Source organism: Marmota flaviventris, chromosome 6, assembly GCF_047511675.1.
Source record: "Marmota flaviventris isolate mMarFla1 chromosome 6, mMarFla1.hap1, whole genome shotgun sequence".
NCBI classification, from domain to species: Eukaryota; Metazoa; Chordata; class Mammalia; order Rodentia; family Sciuridae; genus Marmota; species Marmota flaviventris.
In genome coordinates, this window is record NC_092503.1 from 34,615,370 (window position 1) to 34,634,885 (window position 19,516).

Genomic DNA, 19,516 nt, shown 5'->3' on the forward strand with positions numbered 1-19,516 from the left:
GTGTGATTCCAAAAGCATCTTTTACTTTTTATTTGTTCTTATGTGAATTCAGAAGTGTTTTATTTATTTATTTATTTTTTTACCTTCTTTCCTTCAAATTGTTCTGGGAGTTTCCAATAAAAAGGTTCCAAGTGGAGGTCTTGTCTCACCAGATCCATGTCTGCTACAATCTCAGGATGTTGAAAAGCAATGCCTTTGGTAGTTGTGTGCTGCAGAGCCTCGTCCACTAGAGGCAGAATGGTCTGCTCAGTCTTCAGAGTTACCTGGGTTAGGTAAAAAATGCAACCGGAAGCTGAGTTGAAGTCTTTGGGGCATTAATAAGTTATGGGCTGTACATCTATCTATCTACGGTGCCTATTTCCATTCTATTGAGGGGTTCTCACAAGAAATAGAGCACCTAGTGGTGAGCATGCCAGGGGATGAGTCCTTTTAACTAGTGTGCATAGTGAAAACTATAATATCTGAAAACTGAAATATTTTATACTAATAAAAATCGAATTTAAAAGTAAAAAGAGTTAAAAGAAAAATAAGGTTAAATATGAGCATGCTCCCACACTAAAAACTGAAAATTTCCTAAGGACTGTTGGAATACATGTAACAAGTTCTGGTGGTTTTCATTGCTGCATTACTACATATCAAAATTCATGCTCTGGTGCCCTCATTCCTCAAGACAGAGCTTCTTCCCTTGTGAAAGGGTAATGCCCTCCCTGACAATGCTTCCTCTTCACTTCACATCTATTTCCTTATCAAGAATAAATGAACTATCTTTAAGGAAGAATTTTTTAAAAAGTCATTTACTCCATGTGCCTAATGGCACATAGCCCCTTTAGCATTTCTGAACGTGCACAGGGGAAAAGATTACTTAAATGTTTTGCCATTACCTACCATCCCTCGGTGCCCAACTAAAAGATGCCAGCAGGAACTAATATTATGCCATTACACGGCTCAGCAACTCCGTACTCACCCACGTTCGGATCAGTCCTTTTGCTTCAGAGCACCCAGTAGTAACACCGAAGCAATAGCAGCTGCTGCAGCCAAGTGGGTTCTTGGCATCAAGTCCAAATTTCCCTGGCCGACACCTGTCACAGTGGATGCCTTCCACATTCACCTGAAGAAAGAAGAGAGCCCATTCGAGTTCATAACAGCAATGTTAGGAGGAGACCAACTTAACAGTGAATAATAGGAGCACATTTATACTTCATTAATAAAATAAAAGAATACTGAATATTAGACTCACACCTTAATGCCATATGTATTTAACCTCACTGTTAGGTTTCATGGGTTTTTAAAAGAAGTATTTTGTTTATAAATGCATCAATTACTAAGGGTAGTGGATACATATTTTTTAAATTTAAGTGGCACTTTTCTTACAATTCTGCTGTGAGCAATATGAAAGCCTCATGAGAATTCCAAAAGTAAAATTAAAACAGGCAGAGGTTAAAAAACGTACATTTTCAAGTTATAATATAATGTTTGTGTCATATAACACATATTATATACAGCACATAAATATAACTATACTATGTAATAGTGTAGCCTTGTACTTTGTTTTGACTGAGTCCTTTGTTGATAGAAGTTGTCATTTTCCTAAATCCTTAAAACTATACTGACAACCACTCCCAGATTACCTCTTTCTGTTTTCTCTGTCTCTCTTTCCATAGATTTTTACCTTGAAAAGATCCCTCTGACACAGTTTTAGCTGCATGTATCCTGGATTGATTTTTCAGAAATGTTTAACAGGGAAAATCCTTCATCCTTTTTAATTGTCTGTTTTTCTACATCATTTGACAATATTAATGAGAGCTGAAATTTGTACAGTCACTCTTTGTAACGTCAGTGTTTGTATGTGGTGAAATTTTACTGAATTTTCTTAGCAGTAAATGCATTTCCCAATATGCAGTGATTAAAGATTAAGTTTAGGAGAGAAATTTTTTTTAAGCCTAGTGTTTAGCTGTGATTTTTTCTGATGTTTAAAAAAAGTCTTATTTGCCCCACCCCACAGATTATTCTAGTTTAATCACAGGAAAATATATATATATATATATATATATATATATATATATATATATATATAAACTACTTTAGCTTTAGTATTGAAAATACATCATCTCTATCAACTGGAAAAGAGTTGGGTTTGGGTTGAAAGTAAGTTATTGAAAAGCATAACTTATCTGTGCTGGAGAAATTCTGGCAATGATCTTTTTTTTTTTTTTTGGTACAGCTTAATGAAACAGGATTAACAAATACCTCATAAAGTTGAAACTGAAGAATGGAATCAGAATTGAGGCTTTTCCTTGCAGCATTTCAACAGCATATTACCTTACAAGTGCACTGCCCAGTTTGATCACTACAAGAACATTTTCCAGTCTCTGAGTCACAGGTGGAGGCATCTGTCCCTGGCAGGAAGCAGTCACAGAGATTGCAGTGAGGGTAGTTCCAGTGACCTCGATTACACTCTGAACATTTTGCACCAGAGAATTTTGGGTGACACTTGCACTGGCCTGTGTTCACATTGCACTGGAAATCCAAGGAGCCCACCATGCTGCAATTACAAGCCTACAGAGGAGAGAAAGACAGTGACTGTTAATACAGCTTCATAGGAAATATCTTCAACTTTAATCTTAATGCTCCTAGGCTTTATTCAAACACATAACAATCCTGTATCTATCATATGCTTTGTACTATTTGTTTTAGTTACTTGGGAAACATCAGTAGATCCAAAAGTTAAAATTGCTCCTTCCATTTATACAAATAGAAATAATAATGCTATGTGAATAAGAAGAAATGTATTTATTTCTGTCTTTCCAGAGTGGGGAAGGGTTAGATATGGGTTTTCTTCAAATACTTTTTGCTTCAAAGAGTAAGTATACTTCAGACAACCAAATTTCATTTCATATTCACTACACATTGATTCACTACTGCAGCATGAAAGTTCTATGGGAGCATACCTATGTCCAGTGGAGGGAGACCAATAAATACATATTATAACATGACAGAATAAGCACTATACAATGGAAAATGGTATGAGAACATAAGAGGAGAAGCAATCCAGATGCAGAGAAGCCAGGGAGACCTTCAAGACTTGACATCTTATTTATTGGTTTTTGAAGTTTAGCTTTGCAGACAGCCCAGATTTGAGGAAATTGACTGGTGACCTCTGTTCTTCACCTCAGTTGTATGCATTATTTTCAGTTTGTTTATGTAATGCAAATTTTTGCTCAAAATTTTAAAAATTTGAGGGTATTCATTAATTTACCAGAACATGGTGAGTTCTTTCAGTTTGAGAAATAATAATGAAAAAAATAATAATAGTAATTATTATTATTATTATTAGGTACTGGGGTTTGAACTCAGGGGCACTAAAACACTGTGTCACAAACCCAGTCCTTTATTGTATTTTATTTAGAGAGAGGGTCTCACTGCGTTGCTTAGTGCCTTGTTGAACTGCTGAGTCTGGCTTTCAACCCTTGATCCTCCTGCCTCATTCTCCTGAATCGTTGGAATTACAGTGCAAAATTGTTTTTGATGCAAATTTGACTCTTATTCTGATGTATTGTTGATATTTTTATCTGTTCTATTTTATTAATTTTTTTTTCTTCAGGATCAACTATAATTCTTAAAGGACATTACTTTTATCTGTCTGTCAAATCTAATCTCCTAATGTCTTCCCTAATCATCTTCCTTCCTTTACCTTTCTAGTTGTATTGACATTTCAAATTTGTTCCCCATTTTTTCAGTTCCTGTTTTATATAATGAGAACTTTCTGGTATGTCTATAGCACCAATGCATGTTTTAATTAAAATTGCAGTTTTATCTTCTTTTGAATAATTTCTTTTGCATTTCACTCATTTTCAATTTCTGATCTCCCAGTTATCCTTTTGTCTTACATTCTTAAGAGTTTCTGCTCTTGATCTAGAGTTCATATCTCTTGACATTTAGTGAAAATTCCAGTGGGTTCCTAACAAGTCATTTAGAATCTTGGAATAAATCATTTTCAGGGGCCATTTGTGCCACTTGTCAAACTACAGGCTCTAGCTCCAAATCCACCCTGCTTTACTGTCAAGAGACTGTAGAAATATCTCTAAGGCCAGGTTGCAGTGTGTCAGGCTTTGTCAATGAAGGCCCTGAAAAGATCCAAAGAGGTCCAAGAAACTTCCATCCTGTTTGTGTTTCTTTATTAATATTGTTACCATTTACCATTATTATTTTATTATTTAGTACAGATTCCTAGAGGCCCTGAAGTTATCCCAGCTGTGCCTTCAGGCCACTCTCCCCCATAGGCACCTTTCTCAATGGCTTCTCTCCGCATCATACAACTCTGAGATGATACTGCTTCTGAGTAGCTCCTGCATGTCTATACTCCCCCAAAATGGTACTGCTTCCAAAGATGAGCACTTGCCCACTAACTCTGGTGATTTGCTTTTTTTTTTTTTTCAATGACAAGTAGGCTGTTGATACCTGTGGTTTCTACACCCTCCTTTGAATGTCAGCCTCACCAGGGTGAGGGGTGTGCTCCCTCCTAGCCCTTAGTTCCTTTAGTGTCCACTCTCTCTTGGCTGACAGATGGTAGCTGCTCTTTTCTACATGCTATGTCAAGAACTTTAATAACTCTTTTATTATTTTTAAATTAGTAATTACCTTTTTTTCAGTTAACCATTATTTATATACAAATTTCCCTATTTACAGAAACTGTGTGGTTTCTCTCTCCCGACTGGGGCCTGAGTTGGTACTCAAATGAGACTCACACCTCTCTGTCTGACTTTACCACCATATGGTGTTTATACTTTGTGACCTCACTTTATCATCCTTCTCAGATCTACAGCTCTAATGCAGAACCAAGTCTGGCTCCCACTTCATTGCTCAGCTTAATTCTTCTATCCACTGTCAATGGGGACATCCCTGCTTCTGTTCCTCCTAATAATAGCTTACTTAGAAGACTACTCTTTTTAGGATGTAACACACAATCATCAGTTTCTCTTGTGTTGTCTTTTTCTGCTCAAATGTTTGCTGACAAATCTTCTGAGACTCTGATATGAAAACAATCAGGCTTTACTTTGCATGTTTTACAGTATTTTTCTATCTTTTCATTGCTATGGAGGAAAAAGGCTGCAATAGAGATGGCTACTAAAGTTATTTTAAACCAAAAGTTCCAAAATTATTTGTTATATTTCAAACATGGGCATAACCCATTGTAATAACCCCCAAGTAACTCATCTTTGTAGAACATCAGAGGTAGAATGAAGTTTCAAAATTATGATGGTTTACTAATTCATTCATATAATTTTTTCTTGCCAATTGCATTAAATATGTATCGATTCACTTAAACAAGATGAGCCATAGTTAGAAACAAAAGTATGATATGGTATGGAAAACTACAGTTGTAGTTTTAAAAGTCCTTTGAAACATACATATCTTTAAATAATAAAAATAGAAAATGTCTGCTCCTGAATTTATTGTTCAAAACCATAGACAGAACAAATACTTGAGGAAGAATTGAGAGTAGACAGTGGGACCTGTCCAAATCAGGAGGTTTATTTGGGAAGCTAGAGTGGGGAATAAATGAGGCTATTAACTATATGCATAGATAACATGATATTAACATCAAACTTAAATAATAATTAAATGTAATGTTTGTTTAGCAATAAAGGATTTATTCACTATTCCCCTGCTAGTAAAGTGGCAGCTATGTATTCTACTTCAATAGCAGTTCAAATGATGTGTGTGCTCACACCTCAGCTCAGATAAATTATCCATGACACAAAGAAAGAGAAGCTAAATCCTCCAGTCACCGATCATTTAATTAAACTCATCCCAGTTTTGTAAGTACTAGAATGTATGCTTGTAAATAAATTATTTGTGAGGGCTACATTAATTGTTACTTTATGTAGTTCTTCATAATATAAAATGTGTTACTATTCAGAAGTTTAGATTTTTAAAGATGGTTCAAAGGAATCAAAAATTTAAATCAGCTTAATGTTAATCCAAGGGCCAATAAAGTGATAGCACTAAAAAAAAAAAACTATTCTTTTATAGAGATTTAAATTATATTCTATTCTGATTTACATCCTAAACATTAACTAACAGCTGTAATTTTAGGAGTTTCATTAGAGTTTGGCTATATCATAGGACTTTGTGGATAGAAGGGAAGAGATCCCTCAGATGCATGGATATGATGTTGGAAATACATAAAGTCAATCATAGAAATTTAGAGCATTATTTATACTCATAAGATCTGACATTCTTGAGAAATTTTAGTTTTGTTTCTCAAAATGGAGCTCTAGGAAATTTCAAATTTAACAATTCCATGGGCAATAGAAAAATGACTGTCCTGTGTAGTTTTTATTTTTTCTGATCACATGTTTAATTGAAGTCAGATCAACTTCCTCAAACAATTGCCAATAAATACCCTGTTCTCTCCAAATTCAGTATATTCTAGGTTGGCATTCAGATGTTTTACCACACATATATAAAAATGGATAGAGTCTACTATTGTACATAAGCTGAGTCGAAAAATGAGTTCCCATCTCTAGAGGGATCTAACAAAGAGATAACCACACCTGGTTATCACATTTATCACCTTTCAATATTCCCTAACTCAATCTGATTGATTGGAACAGCTCTAACTAACATAACAAATGTCCTTACTTACTGTTCTTACACTTAATGAACACAGTTCATCTTTAGTCTTACTTGGCCCTAATGTTATATTTGGGACTTAGGACTGGTTCTTCTTTTTGAACAGACTCTTTCTTAGTTTTTACAGCATGTAAAGCTTTACCTCCTCTCTTTTTCAGCTGTTAAACTAAGAACCCAATAAATAAATAAAAACCAAGACACAATTGTATCAGACATTGGATAACAGAAATCACAGAACTGTAATTTTGACAAGAGAAAAACAAATGAGGCTGTGGTATATGGGGGGTGGAATTTCTAAGCTGCAATACACAGAGAGGAGAAACCAAAGGGACAAAGGGTGGAGTTTAGAGAAGGCAAAGCAACTAAAATTTATGGGAACAAGTATAGTATATGTTCAAAAAGGAAGATGTTTGAATGAGAAAGAACTCCAGAGATTTGCACAAGGATCCCTTTGAGTCTTTGTCTGAAAGCTGTTGAGTGCATATAGAACAAATTCTACTGGTTGGGGAAAATAAAGCATTAAAAAAACATGGGCTGAGTGAGCGGGATGTGGTGGTATGGCTGTAATCTCAGTGGTTAGGGAGACTAAGACAGGAGGATTGAGAGTTCAAAGGCACCCTCAGCAAAAACAAGGCACTAAGCTACCCAGTGAGACCCTGACTCTAAATAAAATACAAAATGGGGTTGGGGATGTGGCTCAGTGGTCAAGTGCCCCTGAAATCAATCCCCAGTACCAACAAAACAAAAAAACACAAACGAACAAAAAAACAAACCAAACCAAACCAAACAAAAAAATCCTGGACTGACAAAACACCTAGACTTCACATTGATCTTGGAATAGTCTATATCACAACAGCAGGACAGGAGAGCCACACTATAATGCTTTGGGTAATGTTCTCAGAAGGGTCACACCTTAGTAACAGAGTTAAGTGGTCCCTGGATTTAAGGTTTTGCTATATCTTCCCTAACAGAACTTAAAAGCAAGCTTCATATGATTAGTGAGTAACTAAATTGTTTGCAAGATAAAACTCAACACTCTTTAAAGGAATACAACAAAAATTTGATTCACCACTGTGAAAAATGTACAATATTTAGCACTCAAAATTTATCAGGCATGTGAAGAATCAAGAAAATGCAACTCAGAACCAAATAAACCAATAGGAAAGGTTGTGAAATAAATGATGGAATTAGCAATCATCTTGACACTACTAATATTTATAAATATCTTCAAAGATAAATAAAAAATATGAGTGAATAGGGAAATTAAAACTATAAACAGATCCAAAAGATAATAACCAAAGATGTAATGTTTGATTTTTTAAAAATATATTCAATTGGATTAACAGAGTACACAAGATAGAAAATTAATCTGTAAATTTGTATATTTAACAAAAACTGTCAAAAATGAAACATATAGGGAAATGGTAATTCAAACAAACAAAGCTTCAATGAGATGTGGGGGAAAAAAACAAGTGGCCCAATGTACATATTAATGAGAAAAAGTGACTGGGGTAAAGTATAGGGAAGTATTTAAAGAAGTAATGGGTCAAAATTTTTCCAAATTTGAAAAAATGGTCATCTTACAAAATCAACAGATCCAACTAATCTTGGGGGGGGGGGGAACATAAAATTATATATTAAAAAAAAACAATATAACTGAGTAGCTGAAAACCAATATCCATCTGTATATCTATTTACTCTCCAAAAATATCTTTGAAAAATGAAGAAAAAATAGACGTTTTTAAGCAAAAAAGGAAAGAATCATTGTCAGTAGACTAAAATACTAGAAAAAATAACAATAAAAATTAGGAAGGTAGTAAATAAAAGAAGAAAAATGGTATGATATGGAAAGCCGGATATGTAAAAAGGAATTAAGAGCATTAAAGGAATTAAATATATATACATTATATATATATATATGCACACATATATCTGCATATGTGTATATATATGGAAAAACAGAAAAAAAATATTTTTCTTCTTTGAAAAAGATATTGACTATTTAAATCAAAATCATAGATTATATTGTGAGATATATACCACAAATAAATAAAATATATGATAATATCACAAAGAATAGGAAAAAGCAATTGGAGATTTATCACTCTAAAGGTTGTTATGATATATGTAAAAAGGTCTTATATAAGGTAGTTTTGGGAAAGTGAAAAGTGTATACCCCTCAAAAAACACCTAATCCATAAAACAAACAGGGTTACCCAATAATATAAAAGTGAAAGAAAACTGTCATTATAAAAGTTATTCAATCCAAAAGAAGGCAGGAAAATAAGAGAAAAGATAAGAATAGATAAGTCAAGTTAAAAGTGAACAGAAAAAGCAGAAGTAGTCTGGTGTGGTGGTATACACCTGTAATCTCAGCAGTTTAGGAGACTGAGGCAGGAGGATTACAAATTCAAAGCCAGCCTTAGCAATTTAGTGAGTCCCTAAACAACTTAGTGAGACCTTATCTCAAAATAAAAATAAATAAATAAATAAAAAGGGTGAAGGATCTGGCTCAGTGGCTCAGTGCCTCTGGGTTTAATCCCCAGTATGGGGATGGGAGGGAGGGGCACATAATCTAATCATATCAATACTACATTAAATAAAAATGATTTAAATACTATAATTAAAAGTCCAAAGTATTAAGACTGAACAAACAACAAATATTTAAATATGCAATACCTAAATGAAACACTGAAATATTAGAGATAACATAAAACAATTTTTGTGGAAAAATATACATAACACACCATGCAAATACCAAGCACAACAAAGATAGAATGGCTATATAAATATTAGAAAAAAAAGAACATTTCAGAAGAAGGAATATTATCAGGACTAAAAAAGGACATTTTATCATAAGGGTGCCATCATTTCAAAAGGACATAAAAATCCTAAATGTGCATACCTCTATGATACTGTTCTAAAATATATGATCAAAACCTGAGAGAACTGAAAGAACCAACAGCTAAATCAGAACAATTGTTAAACACTGTTGGTAATTGGGACAACATGTAGAAATCAAAATCATTAAGGATAATATACCTCAATAAAATATTTCTTCCAATTTTTCTAGATTTTCCAATATTTTCTAGATTTTCCAATATTTCTAGAGTACATATTATTTTAATGAATATTATAATAATTAGGAAAACTTAAAAATAAAAAAAAATCAAATTAAGCAAATTTTATTTCATGCAAGCTGCTGAATTTATTGATAAAATTGTGTATATTATTACAATATTATTATTTTAGTGTTTATAGGATATATAGTATGTCCCCTCTTTCATTTGTGATATTGATTATTTCATACTTTATTCCTTTTTTATTCATCTTCCTAGAATATGTCTATTTTATTGATCTTTACAAAGAACCATTGTTTGATTTTCTCTAAATTATTCCTGTTTTCTATTTCACTGATGGTACAAACTCAGGAATTATAAGAAAGGAATTCTTTCCAACCTATTTCATAAAGCTAGCAGTAGCCCAATACCAACACCAGACAACACTATTAAAAAACTCTTTGGATATGCTTATGAACATAGATGTAAAAGTTATTGACAAAAAGAAAATGAAGTAAAATTTACACAGACTGGAAAGGAAAAAGTAAAATTTTACTTGCAGAAGACATGATTAGCTACATAGAAAACCCCAATAAAGCTAGCAAAAAAGCACCCAGAATTATACTCTAGAAAGATTACAGAACAGAAGTGTAATGTATTAAAATGATGATTTTTCTATTCTAGCAACAAGTAATTAGAGAATGAAATGGAACGAAGAATAGTACTTACCTTTGCATAGAATATGAAATAATAATAATAAATTTAACAATATATCTGCAAGGTTTGCATGCCCCCAAACTATAAATCATTGCTGAGGAAAATCGTAAAGACCTAAATAAATGCAAAATTAAGCCATGTTCATACACGGGAAGATCCTATATTCTTAAGAAGTCAATGTTTTTTTGTTTTGTTTTGTTTTTTGTTTTTCAAATTGATCTACACATTTAATGTAACATAAATGAAATTCTAGAAGGCTTTTTGGTCAAGAAATTGGGAAGCTGAATTGAAACTTTATTTGGAAATGTACCTAAACATATTGGAAATAAAGAACAAAGTTGAAGAGTATACAATATCTGATTTCATTCCTTGTTGGAGTAATCCAGACATAAGTATAGACATGCAGACAGTGAAACCAACCATCCAAAAATGCATGAACATATGTACAGTCAATTGATTAGAAAAACAGACTAAGGTAATTCAGTGGGAAAAAGGATAGTCTTTTCAATAAATGGTATTAAAAAAATTGGACAGCCACTTAAAAAGTGAGCTTTGACCATTATTTTATACCATATAAAAGTTACTATGCAAAATGAACCTAAATTTAGGAGCTAAAAATTTAAAAATTAAGGAAACACAGGAGAGAAGTCTTTGGATTTTAAATTGGGAAAAGAGATATTTCTTAGAACATAAAACACATGAACCATAAAACAAAAAGGTAATAAACCAGCATTTATAAAAATGAAATGAATATTTTTATTGAAAAGAAAGGTATATTTTAGGAGAAATACAGTTATAAACCATATATGTTTTTTATCCATTCATCTATTGAAGGGCATCTAGGTTGGTTCCACAGTTTAGCTATTGTGTTGTGCTGCTATAAACATTGATATGGCTGTGTCCCTCTAGTATGCTGTTTTTAGATTCTTTAGGTATAGACTGAGGAGAGGGACAGTTGGGTCAAATGATGGCTCCATTCCCAATTTTCCAAAAAATCTCCATAATGCTTTCCATATTGGCTGCACCAATTTGCAGTCCCACCAGCAGTGTATGAGTGTACCTCTTTACCCACATCCTCACCAACACTTATTGTTGTTTGTCTTAATAATAGCTGCCATTCTGACTGGAGTGAGATGAAATCTTAGAGTGGTTTTGATTTGCATTTCTCTAATTGCTAGTGATGATGAACATTTTTTTCATATATTTGTTGACTGATTGTATATTAGCTTTTTGAGTTCTTTATACCCCAGAAATTAGTGCTTTATCTGATGTGTGAAGAGTAAAAATTTTCTCCCAAGACATAGGCTCTCTATTCACCTCACACATTGTTTCTTTTGCTAAGAATAAACTTTTCAGTTTGAGTCAATCCCGTTTATTGATTCTTGATTTTAATTCTTCTGCCAAAGGAGTCTTATTAAGAAAGTTGGGGCCTAATCCCACATATATAATGGAATATTACTCAGCAATAGAAGAGAATAAAATCATGGCATTTGCAGGTAAATGGATGGAGTTAGAGAAGATAATGCTAAGTGAAGTTAGCCAATCCCACAAAACCAAATGCCAAATGTTTTCTTTGATATAAGGAGGCTGATTCATAGTGGGATAGGGAGAGGGAGCATGGGAGGAATAGATGAACTCAGGATAGGGCAGAGGGGTTGGAGGGGAAGGGAGAGAGCAGGGGGTTATAAATGATGGTGGAATGTGATGATCATTATTATCCAAAGTACATGTATGAAGACATGAATTGGTGTGAATATACTTTGTATACAATTAGAGATATGAAAAATTGTGCTCTATCTGTGTAATAAGAATTGAATGCATTCCGCTGTCATCTATAAATAAAAATAACATATATGTTAAGGAATTTATATCCTAAATATGAAGAATTCTTAAAGCTCATTATTTTAAAAAACACAAAATAAAAATGGGGAAAACATTTGTAAAAACTTCACAGAAGGAAATATATGAATGGTAAATAAATAAACAAAACAACTCCCAATGTCTTTGGACATTAAATAATGCAAAACATTCCTGAAAGACTGCTTATAGTTAAAAATGGTCAGAGTTTCAAATGTTAGCAAAGATGTGAAGCTTTCATATGAAAAGAAATGTAAACAAATGTCTAGAAATATGCTTTTGAGTTGTGCACTAATGTTCCCAGAAAAATTATTCCTAATAGCTCCAAACTGGAAGTGAGTCGAATGCCAAGCAAATGGGAAATAAATAAACAAGTTATAACATACTACACTATGGGAATATTGTAAGGCATTTGAAAAGAATAAACTACTGATAGATTCAACACTATGGATGGACTGCAAAAGCATCACACTAAACAAAGAAAGACAAACCAAGCCCTGCTTCACCAAAGCAATAGCAAAAACAAAAGAATGATCTAGAGTATAATTCCATATGTATGAAACTGTGTAGAAATGGAAAAAGACAGTGCTAGAAGCAACAGTGGTTGTACGGGGAATTATTGGGGAGTTAATTGCAAAGGGACAGAAGGGATGGTTACATGAGTGTAACTACTGGTCAAAGCTCATGACTTTAAATGCGTGAGTTATATTTTAATTAATATAACATGCTAATAATAACCTCAAACTCATCATCTTCCTGAATTTGCTCCTCCTCCTATGACCCCTTTAGTAGTAAATGGTACCTACTATCCTCTATTTTGTTCTGAAGCAAGACATGGGAGTCATTCTTAAGCCTTGTCTTTCATTTCTGTCAAATCACTCAGTTCATATCAGCTTAAGATATGTCACTCCTGAATCCTCATGGAAGCTTGTTAACTGGATTCAGGCTTTTGGCATCTTCTATTAAAATTTTTCAACAGTCCTATAAATTCTTACCTTCTCCCCTCATGCTAGATACATTTCTCTGAACAGGAGCCTGGTCATGGCATTTTCTATCATCAACCCACAGAAAGAAAATTAAAAAAATAATGAAGATTTTTTTCCAATCTGAAGACTGTTAATATGACTTTCAAAATCCTTTACACTACTTCTTGACAGATAAATCTTGTCAATTTGGGGGCAATCCCTGCAGATTTTTGGCAAATTCTCTTCACTAGTTTTTAATTTCCTTATACCTTGCAGATATATTTCAGCTTCTAGCAAAAAAGTCATTGCTATTTCTTAGTTGTATTATAATTTTTTTGTCCTTCTCTCCCCCTATTTCTGTAGATACCATGGAAGCAGCTGCAGAAATGTGTACTTACTTCATAATCTTTCCTACAAATAAAACTGAAGATACTGACCAATATTTACAATACACTCTTTGATAATTCTGTATTGTTTTATAATAGCATATTGGATTTTCAAGTGTCCAATTATAAAACCAAAATCTCTACAAAAATTATCTGATGAAAAAATTGATCCACTCACCTGACAACCAGTGACAATACTGTGGCCCCACGTATTTGGTGCACATTTAGAACATTTTTCTCCAATGGTGTTTGGAGGGCAAATGCATTGACCAGTTTTTGGGTCACAGTTATTACCCAGGTGGGAACAGTCACAAGCTTCATAGGAGAAAAGAGGGGAAATAGAGAAGAGTTTTAGAAAAAGGGAAAAATTTGATATAAAATATTTAGTTTTTTGTTGGATTGATTTGTTCCATTTTCCATTTTTTGGTACTGTTTAAGGTTCCTTGGAAATAAAAATGTACCTAATTCATCTTTTATATCATAGTATAGTGTATTTCACAGAGGAGTTTTCAATCAATATATGTTGTATTTCATTTAATAATTTCAAAAGTTAAAGCATTTTTATATTTCCTGTTCAGTTTGATAAAAGGAAGAACTGGTGTTACAGATTCCCTATTAACTAGAATGCCTTATATCCAGATAGCAAAAAGTTTAAAATTTTGTTTGTATATTTATTTTAGGTTTATTAATTTTTGTTACTATGCTGGAAAGATTTATTTTTCCTTTTTGATGATGACTCTGATTTACAATAAAACCAGGATTATAAATCCAGCACATCATGTATATAATTGGCAAATATTAGAATATTTCAGTTTTGCAAATATTTAAAGACAGTTAAATTATGAACACTGTCTAGATATAAAGATACTTTGAACTTTTATTTGCCACTGTCCTTATGTCTTTTCAATAGATTTCATTTTCTTGACTATGAATGATACATGAAGAGTGTAAACCAGTTGCCTCTTCTGAAAAAATACAAATAAACAAATTGAAACCATCTTCAAAGCCATGTAAAACAAAGAAGGTATGTCACTTCTTATCTATAGTTGGCCCAGCTACTAAAAATATATTTTAGTGTAGCACTTCATTTCAAAGAAATGAGAGAAGAAACACAAAATACTTGAATTCAAATAGGAGAATGATGCTTTGAAAAAACTTTGAGTTGCTTACATGATGATTAAATCATTTAACTGAATGCATTTAGGATATCTTATTAGGTTCACTGTCATTGTACATAGCATTTCATAGCAGCTGTGAATAATATTTACCATGATACTTGACATTAAACACTAAATAAATATCAGTGATTACTATTTTTATTATTATTATTGTGACTAATTTTAAATCACAGGATTTATTTTCTATGTGCCATTCACTAAGAAGAAAAACATCATTCTGTTCAGATTTATGTGCTAAAAACATCTTGGGACAGTTTAAATTTGTACTTGCAAACAGAAATTCTATAAGTAGATCTTCAATGGAATCATAACACTGAATAGGAAGCAGATCTAGGTGATTAGTTTTCTTCTCCTAAAGCATTATGTTTACCCTTATTAATAATACTGACAAAGATCAAAGGTCATAATAATGATAAACACATAGTACTTTTATGTCCGTCATTACTCTAAATATTTTATAGCCATTAAATCAACTAATTCTCACCAAAACCCTAGGATGTACATACTATTATAATCTTAGTATAACAGATGAATTTTATGGAGGAAAAGCAAGGCTAAATCTTACAGTCAAGGTCACAAAACTAGTTACTGATGGAACCATGAGATAAATCCAGGCTGTTCAGTGCAAGTCATGCTCTCAATCATAATGTTATCCTGCCTGTTTTGTGCATTATTTTTTCTATTTTATGTCTCTGGCTTAAAATGCTACTAGGTCTGCATTCCTGAAATGCTATCACCATTTTGTAATATTAGAAAATATTCTTGGTTTCACTTATACCTTCTCTTACTAGATGTATTTGAATGTACAGTATTAGCATGCTAATTTCCATTAAGTAAAAATGTTAAGAGTAAATTGGATTCAAATAATAGAGTATATTTTAAAATGTAGCTTTATAATTTTTAGTATATGCCAATATTGGCCTACAGATAGATATGCACTCATAGATCTTCAATGATCACATTTCAAATAATTTATAATAAGCTTGGCTTATGATAAAAATCATGTATCTCAAGTGCTGAAGAATGTTTGAAAGAGTTGGTTCTTTAAATAATTTTAAATATTATTCTCTCTGATTCCCACATAAGTCTGTGACAAGAGTCAACAATGTTTTCAAGTCTCACCACAGTGCTGAGAGTACAGTATGATAGTATCAATCAATGTTCAATCAATGAACTTCATAAGAAAAATTAAGATTCCACCTCATGACTGTTGAAATAGGGTCTATTCTAAATTAGTGGCACATGAATAGGAGTGAATACTCAATCTTTTCTTTCATCTGTAGTGTTTTCTTAGATGTTTTCTTAGTTCATGATTTGTGTAAAGGCTGTGAATGGATATAGGAAAACTCTAAGGAATCATGGTTAGAAACTTGACTGCTTTTCCCCACAAACAAAACATTTAGAGTTATCCTGTTTCTTTCCCAGAACATCACAGTTTTCAAGGCAGCTAAAAGTAGATAAAAATATATTTTTTGTATGAGAAAAGAAATTACCTTCCTTGATCCTTGTATCAATCTTGCATTAGGAGAAGGGAAACCTGAGAAATAACATTGACACTAGAAAACTTGAACATTTGACTTAAACAGCAGTGGTCATCAAGTAATGGTCAAACTGGGGTCACTGTTAGGGAGGGACATAGCAGATTTGGGATCTGCTGATGGATTTTCATTGAATAGTTTGCAAGCACAGTTATTTATAGGACACTATTCAAATGCCAATGTATTTTACTCACTAACAAATTTAAAATGCATTAATATTAAATATTTTGTCAATGATTATTTCCTTTTAAAAAATGAACAGTTATCAAAATCAGTCGCCAAAATGCAGAACTCCAGCCTTGTCTACAGACCTGTGCAGCCTCCTTCTTGGAAGTTGAAATAGCCCCGGGCACAACGGTCACATTTCTTCCCTGCAACACCAGGCTGGCACCAACACTGTCCATTCTCTTCACAGTCAAATGATTTAGACCCAAAAGAATTGCAGTTGCAGGGAACACACCCCCTGGCTGATTGTAGGCCAAATGTTTCAGGCTGACATAGAAAAGGAAAAAGAAAAATGAAATTTCAGTTGATTAACTCACAATGAAACAATATACACAATAGCAAGGGATCAGGCAGAAAAAAAGAGAACCTATAGGTTACTAGGGTTCCTCAATGATGTCATGATGACTGGACTGTCATTTAATTGAGTGGGTGCTTTCAATGATAACCAAAGGGCAAGTTCAGCTAATTTGAAGGACCATCAAAATAAATGGCAGAATTAGGCACTATCTTTTGCCTATTGTATTTCCATCAGCCTTGTCCTATACTTCTCAAGGTTTTAGAAGGAAGCAGTATGAAGTAAGCTGTGGGTTGTATTTCTAGTTTTAACTTAAAATGTTATTCACTTTATTCCTAATATTCTGAATTGATTACTTTCAGATCTTATGTACTTCTAATAAAAATGCTTTAAACATGATTGTCCAGAAGTTTAAATTTAAAATAGTATTTATCAAATAGTATGTGATCTACTTTTTTGTCATGGATCCATAAATACTTCTAGTCATCAAAACAGTATGCACATTATAAATGTAATTTATAGGTTATGCCTACAGTGACCAAATAATTGTTTTGGCAAACATCTAGTTTCTTGGATTTTATTCTAATAATTAAAACTGATGTGTGAGAACACATATTAAAGTGCTCTATTACAAAAGTAAAGAGAAATCTTTATTCTGTAATGACTTAGATGCCCATCACTCATCTGTGTCCACACTTGCTTCAGGCGACTTTCTTGAAATGCATGTTATCAGGCTTAGAGTGGCTGCATGGGAAAATGCTGATGGACTGAAAAGTCCCTTCTACGAGAAAAAAGAAAAGCATATATCCTACTTAAAGTGTGTCGCAGTTGTCTTTTTAAATACAAACTATGTCACATTATTATGATATTTCAATCTGGAAAATTAGTGTCAGTAATTACTTCTTTGTAAAAATAATCCCTATTTTGGAAAATTAGACTTAATAATTACTTCTGGGTTAAAAAAACTAAATCTTGCCACTTAATGTGAGTCACCCAAAGAGAAATGAATAAGTCTCATTATATATTTTTCTATTATTAGCAGTATTAAAACTAAGTTCTAGAAAACAAATTCATACCAATGATTAGAATTTTAAAATGGCTAAGAATAGTTTTATTGTTTAAATGAGAAATGGGTTGATTGAGTTTAAAAATAATTTTATTCTTTATATTTACTGCTGGCTTTATTTTTATTTCTAGTTATAATTTAGAATTCATTATTTTAAAGAAGAAAGTAATCGTTTCAACAAATGACCCAATATTGAAATTAAATTCACCTATGTAAAGAAAAACTAAACCACAATATTTTTATTCATAAAATCAATGATTAAATGTAAGATTCTAAATACTTGACCTAGAGAAATTATCAGGTATTAGAACAATGATTAAAATGCAAGCATGCCTATTACAATATTTTTTATCATGGTGTATAACTGCAGAGGCACTTAAATGTTCTATGTTAGAGAAATAGCTGAATGAATTATAACATATTCATGCTATGTAATACTATTCAATAATTAAAATCTGTTTTGAAACAGTTTTAATGATATGAATATGCTTATGATATAGCATTAAGGAAAATTTCTAAAATGCAGCACTTGGAATTATACAGATTTTACGATTTCAATCACATACTACACACATCCCACCCAGAAACACATAAATAGAAACATACACATAAAAACATGTCTAGAACCTAACACATTAAAACAATTCTATAAAATATCTGAATTATAGAATACTTTCCATTTGTCTTTATTTACTGCATTTTCCTTACTGAAGCTGAATTGTGTATTCTCATTATTTCCTAAATTTTCTTCATTTAGCCTAGGCATACATATGTATGTACCTATGCATATATATGCACATACCTTTAATGGGTAAGTTGATCAAATATTGAATGAATTTATTAAATCATACCATCAAAAATTCCAAAGTTGATTATGCAAGGAAAGATACAGGAAGAAATGTAAACATACAGGAAGAAATACAAAATAGTTTTCAAGTATTTAAATAATATTGTTTTAAAAACTAGTTTACACCAAAATAAAGCTACCATACTTCATTAATAAAATTTTAATAAATTGGGGATTCAAAAATTGATTTCAAAGCCTAAGGAAAACCTCCCTAATAAACAAATTAAAGGAGCAAACACTCCTGGTCAATAATTGAGATTAATGAAGTAACAAATACGGAGAAGGGTACTTGTCCACTCCCAGCAGCAAGCTGGCTGGGCTCCTTTACATGCTTCTCACTGAGGGAAAAAACAAAAACTAGCTCTTATATATTATTTCCTATGTGCCAGGCACTAGTCTAAAATTCATATTTTACAAATATGAATTAGTTTACTCCACAGGGCAACCGTGGAGCAAACTGTCACAGCCATTACTTTCTTACAAAGTAGTAAAACCAAAGGCCTGGAAAATTTAAGTAAATTGCCAAAGAAATTTCTTTGAAGCCTGGCTTTGGATTCTCATACATACTTCCTCAAGAACTAAGTAGTCTCAAGACAAAATAGTACTGTGAGGTATGTAGGAAAACAAATGAATGAGAGTTGATTTTCTGCTAAATTTTTATTTTAGAGGCATTTTGATCAGTTACTATCCCTGTCTTTTATTTTCAATTGATTCATCATTTTGTTTTTGAAGAAAAAAAAAATGTTT

At 32.5% G+C, this 19,516-nt stretch overlaps 1 protein-coding gene across 1 annotated transcript in view; it reads right to left on the minus strand.

Annotated features, from left to right (window-relative positions):
* Lama2 (laminin subunit alpha 2) overlaps positions 1–19,516 on the minus strand; it is a 571,380-nt gene that overhangs the window by 200,754 nt on the left and 351,110 nt on the right. Inside the window, exons 21-25 of the mRNA XM_071613037.1 lie at positions 16,648–16,828; positions 13,799–13,935; positions 2,320–2,556; positions 965–1,108; positions 84–263 (exon numbers count right to left, since the gene is read on the minus strand). Of these exons, the coding sequence (XP_071469138.1) occupies positions 84–263; positions 965–1,108; positions 2,320–2,556; positions 13,799–13,935; positions 16,648–16,828 (879 nt within the window). The remainder of the gene's footprint in view (positions 1–83; positions 264–964; positions 1,109–2,319; positions 2,557–13,798; positions 13,936–16,647; positions 16,829–19,516) is intronic.